Source organism: Chaetura pelagica, unplaced genomic scaffold (genome assembly GCF_000747805.2).
Source record: "Chaetura pelagica isolate M959 unplaced genomic scaffold, ChaPel_1.0 scaffold493, whole genome shotgun sequence".
Classification (NCBI taxonomy): domain Eukaryota; kingdom Metazoa; phylum Chordata; class Aves; order Apodiformes; family Apodidae; genus Chaetura; species Chaetura pelagica.
Genome location: NW_009952696.1, coordinates 1085051 through 1094901, shown reverse-complemented (window position 1 = coordinate 1094901; position 9851 = coordinate 1085051). Strand labels below are relative to the sequence as shown.

Sequence of the window (9851 nt, the reverse complement as noted above, 5' to 3'; positions counted from 1 at the left end):
AAACTTTGGAATTAAGATTTTGTGCTACAAAAAAATGCTATTAAAGGGACAGTGATATTACTGACAGCACATGCAGAAAGTTAGATGTGGCCATGGAAAACAGAGAGTCTGTTCATCTGTAAGTACAGACACTACCTGCATTCTACTAGCTTGTTTCTAGCTGTCATGTAAAATGAGAGATGCAGGTTAACCTTCAAGGATAATTCTCATGGTTCTCTCTCGCAGGCTCTACAAAAGAAAGGGATATTTTTAAAAAAGCCCGTAAGAAGCTGGGACTTGAAGATAAATTTGATCCTACAGCACCGACACCACGGGAAATTGAACAAAAGCCTGACATCTCAGGAAAGTTCAAGGTGGCTGGCCCGTTAGACATTGGGAAAGATCTCAATCTAATTCTGGTTCTTGCAAACTTACAGTCAGATGCTAAGACTGTTCATATAAATATGACCGCTTGGAGCACTGTGTACACCAGAAGACCAGTTAATGAGATCTGGAAAGACTCCATATCAGTAACTCTGTCTCCTAAGGAAGGTAATTTTTCCAATAACTTCTAATCATAATTGTATCATTGTTTTATCAGTAAATGGGCACTAGAAGTTGGTCAGCTTTGGAGGAAAAAGCTCTAACAAACTGCAATTTCAAATTTCAATGCAGAAAAGGCTGAAAAAAATTACATTGCAGTTCAAACATATTAAAAAGGCATGTTTCACACCACCATTTCCTTAAGTACTAGTCACATTTTTGAAAATGTATCTTATCACAGAATTGTTTGGGTTGGAAGGGACCTTAAAGCTCATCCAGTCCCAACCCCCTGCATGGGCAGGGACACCTCCCACCAGCCCAGGTTGCTCCAAGCCCCATCCAACCTGCCCTTCAACACTGCCAGGGATGGGGCAGCCACAGCTTCCCTGGGCAACCTGGGCCAGGCTCTCACCATCCTCACTCTAAACAATTTCTTCCTTATGCCCAACTTAAATCCACTCTCTTACAGTTTAAAACAATTACCCCTTGTCCTACTGCTACATGCCCTTGCAAAAAGTCCCTCCCCAGCTTTCTTGTAGGCCTCAAGGAGTGAAAAGACAAAGCTGCATTAAAAAGATAAGGACAACATAAAGTGCATAGAAATCAACTCCAACTAAATGTGCTGTGGTCGGTTAACATGAGCCTTACTGAAAAGGACATGGCTAACAGCAGAAACAAGAACCCTGATCCATTAGCACAGTAGAATGGAATTAAAGAGTGAGGAATAGAAATAGTTGAAATAGCTGGCTAAGCTCCACAGAAAAGAAAGTTAACATCAAAGAAGTGTTGAGGAGTAAAGGACCTCAGATTATTTAATTTTTTTTTCAGGAGTTTGATAACATTATGGGAGAAATTTTCTACCTAAATATTAGTATTGCTGGAAAGCTGAAATTAATTTAGCAAGTAACCATTAGGGACTTGGGATAATAGCATCCCTAAAGTGACCTGGAAGATCATTGATTCACAACCGATGCTATATTATATTAATCTTAGGATTCAAGTCACTAGTGAGAAGCAGAAAATATATTTAATTTCTTTAACATGTAAAATTTGACTTCTGGAGTTGGAATCTATCTGCTTCCTCTAAAGCACTAGTAATTGGACCCCTGGTGAAGACAGAGCTTACATGCCTCATGGTGTGACACTCAGGCAGGCATCTTGTGGTGTCTTGTGCTCACACAGGCTGTGTGGATGGATTTCCAGTCAGCAGGGAGGTTTTTCCTCAGATCTGATGGCAAGAACCATTTAAAGAGATTTATGACCTCAACTGGAAGTATGCTCTGTTTTGCTAGGCCTTGTAGTAAATAAATCTGTCACTACTGAAGGAATCTAGGAAATTCACATTGCCCCCACTTTCTTTCTTACTTTTGTGGAACTTTGCATTGGTGACTTGTCATATTTTCTTGTATTTTTCATCTCCTATACAAAGCTGGAAAGTACCCTGTAGCTCTGTTTTCATGCAGCATAGCTACTCTACAGTTCTTCTGAACCTGATCATTAACGTACAAGTGGCCAAAAATGTGGAATTGCCTGGATTCAGAGACAGAGGAGATCCCTTCCCATCCAGTGTTCCTTGATGTGAATTATAACATGGGAACTACTGTAAAAACACATGATAATAAAAAGCAGACAGGGCTAGGAAACATTTAAAAAAAAAATATGTAAAGACATCTTGCAGCTCTCCTCAGCCTACCATGAGAAAACAGACTGTTGGTGCCTACTGCAGCATGTTCTGTAACAAATGCAGTGGCACTGGTAAACTCCTTGCAGTCCAGCTATCTAACTTTTAGAGCAATTGGGAGGAAAACAAGCCAAGAAACACAGTAGTAGGGAATGGAGGAGGGATAACATTGAGGAAACCACTCTCTTTCTCTCTACCAAACTGATAGATTTGCATTAATTCAGTTGGACAGTGATGGCTGAAAGCCTTCCTATTCCCAGAGACAGCATGCTAATATTAGGTACAAAACTGTGCACTGATAAAATAATGTATCAATTCTTTTTTTTTTTTCTTCCAGAGAAAGAATTTCCAATTAAATTACCATATACTGAATACCAACAGCAATTAACTACAGATAACATGATCCAGGTAACAGCTTTATGTCATGTAGAAGGTGGGATTCAAGTGCTAGTGCAAAGAAACATCACCCTGGACAATCCTGCCATTGACATACAGGTAAGTTACTGTTCCTTTCCTCCAACTGCAGTGGCAGAGTAAGGAGAAAATGAGCTCATATAAGCACTTTCTTCTCTGGAATAGATGTTCTGCTCACATCCTGTCATGGTTTGTCATAGCATCTCATAATACCTCCTCTTCCCATGACTGAGAGGGCTCAGATAAAAAAGAATACTGAGAACCTGGCCTTTCAAGCATTTTCTTTGCACAGGTACTTGGTGAAGCAAAAGTGAATAAAGAAGTGGATGTGGAAGTGATATTTACCAATCCTATCGATACAGAAGTGATGGACTGTGTGCTGCAGGTAGAAGGCAATGACCTGCTCAGAGGAATCCTAGAGATAGAGTAAGTACAATAAATCCCTCCTTCCTGCTATTAAAAAGACATAACAAGAACATAAGCATAGATGACTTGGAACCAACCATGAGATGACACAGCATTTTCTTCTTGCTGTAACCTGCGGGTTCAGTCAATGTGACATCTCATAATGAAGCACACGGCTTTTAATGAGCTGTTCATCTAAGCCAGGCTTTGGCTTCATAGCCTCAGAAGTCAAATAACTTGCTTTCCTGCCTATCTATGAGGACCCCACAGCTCCAGCACAAAACACGTTCTTACCTGTGCAATACATTGTGCTGAGGCTGTCTATGGTCCTAAAGGACAGATGGGTTGAACCTTCTTGCTCTGATCATAGGGCAAACGATAGGATATGTGACAGCTTCTGTCCATATTGTACCAAAATTATAGAATACATTAACCAATTGGGTTTTTTTCACTTTAGTTAATGGACTGCAGGTGCCAATCTGGGTGTTCAGCCTTCTAAACAATTTGTGTTTACACCAAGCAGACAAACATGTAAAAAGCAGATACACCAGTGTCCCAACTTTGGGAACAAAAAATTAACACAGATTGCTTAGACACAGGTTATGATGTCAAAGGGTGGTACCTCTGGAAAGTACAACCCCAAGTATGCTCCACACATAGCTACTCCAGACACAATTGATCACAATTAAGGAGGATAACTTTTAAAGAACAGACTGAACCATAACCAGCAGCTACTCCTTAGATGGCTGAATTTATTTTACTAAGGCCTAGAACTTGAATGCAGCTGAAATCCATGAGGCAGACCAGAACAGAATAGGAAAAATTGTGTATATTACAATGGAAGTTTAGTTGGGGTTGAGTCTTTTAATTAAAAGAAGTTTTTCCAAGTCAAGAACTACAGGCACATTTATTTCCAAGCTCTGCTTTTAGAACTCTACAAAATAATTATGTTAGGAATTTAATAAACAAAGTCAATAAACTATTAAATGGTGCTGAGATAGTGAATTAAAAGACTTGAATAAAATAAGTTCCTTCTACTATAGAACCCAGGTTCCTATTTTTATGCTTTTATGATTTTGTATCTTGTCTTGCACTTTCTCCTTCAGTATTTCACAACTGAAATAGAACAGTCACATTTTCAAGACTGTCCCCCACTTTGTATGTACATCAAATTGCACACAAATTCTGACTTTTGCTGACATGAGCAAATGCAGTTACTTCTAAAAAAATACCTGAGACATGGCAGTGTGTTCTTTAACTGAATACACACAGAGACAAATACAAACACACACAGTAATTTAACACTGCCACTTGTACTAGAGCAACTAGATATGGTCTATCCCATAATTTATAATCTCTCCTGAAGGAATTTAGCAACCTCATGTTGTCTATCACATACAACTTCATCCTCAAGAAAGACAAGAGGACAGGGTATGACAATATGACAGGGCAAGGCTGCTTGGGAAAACCATAAATGTGAGTTTCCAAGAATTACAAAATAAATGGGTTTGAACATTCTAACTGCCATTCCTAATTTTGCTGTGAAAACATTGACGTTTTCTTGGTGCTATAATCTATTCTAATTCAGGAGTTTGTATTCACATTCTTCAGGGCCTCAGATATTTTTTTTATAATTGGGTGATGTGTTTTACACCCTCTGTTCTTCACGAAGTTTCATTTCATATGACATCATCATGTCCCCCCTTGTATGCTTATCTGAGTCACTGTACAATGTATTTGTGAGACCTTAATGCAGGGGTTTCAGTATTTAAATACATATGAGATATCCTGCATGGTCTTCTCATTGCAATCCTCCACTAAACTGACAGGAATTCTTACTTTAGATGGGAGATGGTTAGTGAAGAAACTCAAGCATGATTCATAAGCCTGTTTTCAGCTTATATTTTTCCCTTTGTTTCCTACATTTAGAGTACCACCTCTGAAAGCCAGTGAGACCTCCAGTACAAAGTTTAAACTCATCCCTTTGCAGACGGGCCCCAAACATCTACTTGTAAATTTCTCCTGTGACAAATTTGCAGACATCAAGACCTTTAAGATGGTAAATGTGATTGACTAACATAAGGACATACAATGAATGGCCTGTGTGTGTGTGAACTGAACAAAATCTAAGAAATCACAGATAAGAAAACAATGAGAAAATTAGCAAAACAAAATCCTCACTTCCTCTGATATGGGGTTACCAGCATCACATAATAAAAGTTGTACATTGTAATTTTAAATAAACTGAGGAATAGTTGTGCCTTCATTTACTGTTGTGAGTGTCCACAATATTAAAAAGTGCATGTTTCCTTCTATTCAGAGACTGTTTGTTTTACTTTACTGGTTTTCTTGGGAAATAATTCTTTCTGGGTCTAGATGTCTCAGCATAAACACTCCTAGACACATTTCTTCAAATTCAAAGCCTGATACAGTGTCCTGTCAAAGCAGTGTTTCTCCTTACTGCAACAGTGATACTAAAAAGTAGATAGGATGAGTCGCACCGTTTATGTAATTTAGCTTTGTCCATTTTTTGATGCAAAGTCTGTCCTGGCATTTTTCCTTTTTTTGGTAAATCACAGTGACCAAGTGAGGCATAGGAACTGATCAAAAGGAATTCAGGTTGTGTCCAATTTGAGAGTCATTTGACAAACACAGTGACATAACTGCTTAGCTCAACATACATGATAATTTTTGCATTCTGGTATTTTGCACTTGCCGAAATTCTTCCTCAAGAATCAATTGGAGGATAATCCTAAACTGAAGGGTATTTTACCTTGAGAAGAGTTATGAATTCTTAGCTATAGATTCTGTGTCAGGAAGTCATCTTTCAGGGTTCAAATTTGGTAAAACATACTTAAAGCCTTTTCTGGGAGGATAGGTATGGGCCAAAAGTTGGGTTCCAGGAAAAAATTAACTAGGTGTAGCCCAGAGAGCTACGTGGTTTATGGCCAATAATCGTACAACAGTAAATCAATCTCTGACTGATAATCTCTGATCTGTGTGAAGTGAATAGAAAGCCAAGCTACTGCTCTATTGCATTTTGGACTGCTGGGCCAGGAAAGCCTATATAAACTGCCTGAAGTCAACTCTGTGTTCCCACTTGAACCACACAGCACAGGGTACATGTGACCAGCCATAAGGACTCCTCACTGTTATAGGAGCAGCCCAGGCTCAGATTGGCTATGAACTCCTTTTGTCCTTCTAGCCTGCAAAACTGTTTTAGAAGGACACTTGCAGCCACCTTGCTTTCCACTACCAGTCACACTATGTCAGCACGTGACCATACTGGACACACCAGGAGATGAGCTACAGAGAAGTAGCTCCTGTACCAGTGGCCCACAGTGGCACCTTCTCTTTTTCTCCTGAAGTTTCTCTAGGCTTGTCAGAGCCAAGAGCCCTCATCATGTAGACCAAACAGTAGAAGTTGAAGCCCTAGCATAGCCTTGAATTTAGAATGTAGATATATATTTAATTACTTCTTTTTATGTGTCTTGTATGCATGAAAAACACCAGACTACGCTAAAGCCAAGTGACCTGCAACAGAAGAAATGAGAAGTTTGTAAATCGCACTTCAATGGGAATTAAAAGGAAGGCAACACCCTCCTCCTGCAATACTTAACATGCACATGAAGTTAACGTGTCTAATGAAATGTGTGTTTACTTTGATACAGACTCACAGAAGGGATTTTGCAATGTTTCTTGTGGAAATTATACTAATCTCCTCTTTCTAGTAAAGAATAGCAACAATATACGTGTAAAACGCAATATGGTTATGCTGAGGATATGACAGTGCAATACTTGAACAGACAAAAATATTTAGGAAATTAATTAAAGATTATGTTTTTCTCTAAAAGTTAACAAATTGCAATTCCAAGGCTCTGAAACCAGGAAAAAGGAGGAACATATTTTGAACCATTTTGGATGATGGCTGGCTGCAATTGAGGTAGGAAAAACACCTTTGACAATGTTAAGTCATTAGTCACTTAGGAACCATGACCACTGCATTCCAAAAGGATTGCAAAAGCAGCTGCTGCTGCTTTGCTGTGGCAAAGGTGTGGACTGGCAGGTGCCAGTTCGGGATGCAGGCCAGTCTGAGAAAGGTTCTGGTGGCTTGGGGAACACTGCTGGGGGTGTGTCTTACAGAGGTAAAGGAGGTGGTTGCAGCTGAGACAGAAAAAGTGTTCTGAGATTTAATTACTTATGTGAGTAGCAAGGAAGAAGAAAGGAAATAGTCACACTCCATCAGAGCAATGTGTAACATCTGAAGCAATCACTGTAACTACTGAAGGCCTGGACTTCAGAACTGGTCGATGCGGTTTGTCACTAGGGCTGCGTGTGAAGATCAGGTAACATCAGAGGCTTGTGGCTCTTATGGTTTCCAAGGAATATGAATTAAGGAAAAGAGAAGAAGACCAACTAAAGCTCTGAACAGCAATCAAGTCAATTTGAGGCGATTCTTGGAACAAGTTTTGACAGCCTAAACATCCCCGAAACTTCCAAGAGGAGAAAGGACCTCTGAATCATAACGTAAGTGGAGATACACCGTGCCAGATACACTGCTAAGTGTGAGAATTTAATGTTTCTCTTTCAGGATAGGGCTAGCATGAATGCAATATAAGTACGTACTATCTTAGTCTCTGCTGTATCAAAGTTTCTCAAAAAGGTGCAGGAAGTCAATTTAAAAAAAGAAATCAACCTTAGAAACAGCTGTTGGAGCTTAACTTCTGGTTTTTAAGTTTGATTTTAGTTTTTTTAATTTGTAACAAAATTAAAATTCAGACAGTTTTTTTTTTTCAGTCTTTACTGAGTGCTAAATCACCATCAGTGGAGCTGTAGAATCTTAAACAGCTAAGTATTTCTCCCAACAATGTCACTTCAATACCTGTACAGTTTTAAGCAAGGGTACAAAAATTAAAAGAAATATAGTCACAGTTGTGAAGATAGGTTTAGAGTTTGCACTGCTAAAAGCTACTCATGGTTAAGAGTGTGGGGGTTCTTTTTCAAATAAAACTTCTGCTGAAATAGCAGCAAGGAGATGGCCAATATAGCAGGTAAACATATTTGTTTCTGGTTGGAGCTTATAATTTCACATAAATTGAGGGCATTGGAGACAATTTCAGACTCAAAAAACCCTCTAAAACCAACTCACAGTTGTTGAAAAAAAACAGAAGTGACAAAAACCAATATGGAAGTTAAGTAATCAGGAAATGTTCCTTTTTCCTTCATATGGCTTTTATGTCCCACCACACTCCCCATTTCCTCATCCTCAAAGATAACTAATTCATGGCACACCTATTATCCTTTGTAGGAAGTTCCTGTCTGGGGATTCAAGAGAATGTATTTCCTCTGACTAAATATTTTGGTATCTCCTCCCATAATTAACACCCACGTTGAGTAAGGACACTACCATTAGACATACATACATTATAGAAATTAGTTAATTCTTTTGACAAGTCTACAGGTATTAATAACAACTGCTAAGTACCTCTCCCTTCTCACAAATTTCAGCTAACACCACCAAAAGATTGCTGGGGTTTTTCTTTTTATGATTAATGTGACTTGGACATCCTTGAAGAACAAAGTAGAAGTTGTATTCAATTCTCATAAGCTGAGGGAATGGCAGGTGAGTTCTGTGTGTCATTTGCTTCCCTTCAGCAGGTACTTTATTCAGGACTGCTTCCTTAAGATACTTGCCCTCAAGGTATCTGCTTAGATTTCTTATCTGAAGGAAATTTTTTGGGTTTGTTTTGTTTTGCATTAATTTTCAAAGGTTATTGTTGTTGTTATTAAGACTTGTTTGAAAATAAACTTTTAGCAAAACCAGTTCTGGGGGAAAAAACAAATTCCCATTACTTCAAATGGCACAATGTAGAACTCCATCTAAATCCTTTCCTTTCTAAATGTTTCAGAGGTGTGTTATACTTTGTATTAACAAAATTTGCATAATCCATCCTAATGGAGCTATGAGTGTGGAGTCTACAGATGGGAATTCAAAGATGCATTAAAACCCCAAAGGAAAAAAGCAATGACAATATCTCTCCTTTTTACAGATTAAAATTAAGGTCATTATTGAACTGGGCAATTGCAAAGCAGGATTCTCTCTTGTTCAATGATTAAAACCAAACATTTTCAAATCAGTTTTTAAAATGTTGCTTTGCAGGGAAAGCAGTAGCCTATTACAGTTCACTGTTGCACCAGATAGTCATGCTAAAGACTCTTTTCCAGCCCATCAATGCTTACTCAGATTACTTCTTTGTGGTCTTAGACTACAAAGAAAAAAATCTTTTTTCTTCAATATAATTATGGTACTTTTTTCCTAAGTTAGATTTTTACTTCTACTTTAAAGATGACGTGTAAATGGTAATTTAATCCACAGCTATATTGTTTCAGCTCTGACTTGGTATTTCATTGCTATGCTATGTGGTACAAGATAGACTTGGCTTCAAGATCCCCATCATGATAGTACATGGTGCCACAGGCCTTAATCCATCCTTTCCACTACACTCCACTCTGTTGTTATTGTTTTCTTTTTAATTCCATTTAAAATTGTGGTGCTCACGTTCCTGCATCCCACACAGAGGATGGTGCCTCTCAGAGCTTCTGAAGACTGTGACTGCTCAAGTTTGAGCACAGCTGTAAAACATGAAATATAGAAAGGAAAACAATCCTGCAAGGAAGAGCATACACAGTCTGCTTGTCAAAAAGGTAGTTCAGCATTTGAAATTACAGGAGCCACTTCACAGGTTTTAAACAACAGACCATAATAACAAACGCACTCTAAGTCATCATAATTCCTCCAGGACATGAAGGTAGTGCCTACTAGAACAGG

The 9851-nt window shown here is 38.6% G+C and overlaps 2 protein-coding genes across 2 annotated transcripts in view; both read left to right on the top strand.

Annotated features, from left to right (window-relative positions):
* The window catches only part of LOC104385528 (protein-glutamine gamma-glutamyltransferase E-like), a 13362-nt gene extending 8263 nt beyond the window's left edge, over window positions 1-5099 (top strand). Inside the window, exons 10-13 of the mRNA XM_009993995.1 lie at window positions 226-531; window positions 2541-2698; window positions 2910-3043; window positions 4952-5099. Coding sequence (XP_009992297.1) covers window positions 226-531; window positions 2541-2698; window positions 2910-3043; window positions 4952-5099 — 746 coding nt within the window. The remainder of the gene's footprint in view (window positions 1-225; window positions 532-2540; window positions 2699-2909; window positions 3044-4951) is intronic.
* A 3539-nt stretch (window positions 5100-8638) lies between these two features.
* Window positions 8639-9851, top strand: part of LOC104385576 (protein-glutamine gamma-glutamyltransferase E-like) — a 14950-nt gene continuing 13737 nt past the window's right edge. The window contains exon 1 of the mRNA XM_009994043.1: window positions 8639-8645. Coding sequence (XP_009992345.1) covers window positions 8639-8645 — 7 coding nt within the window. The remainder of the gene's footprint in view (window positions 8646-9851) is intronic.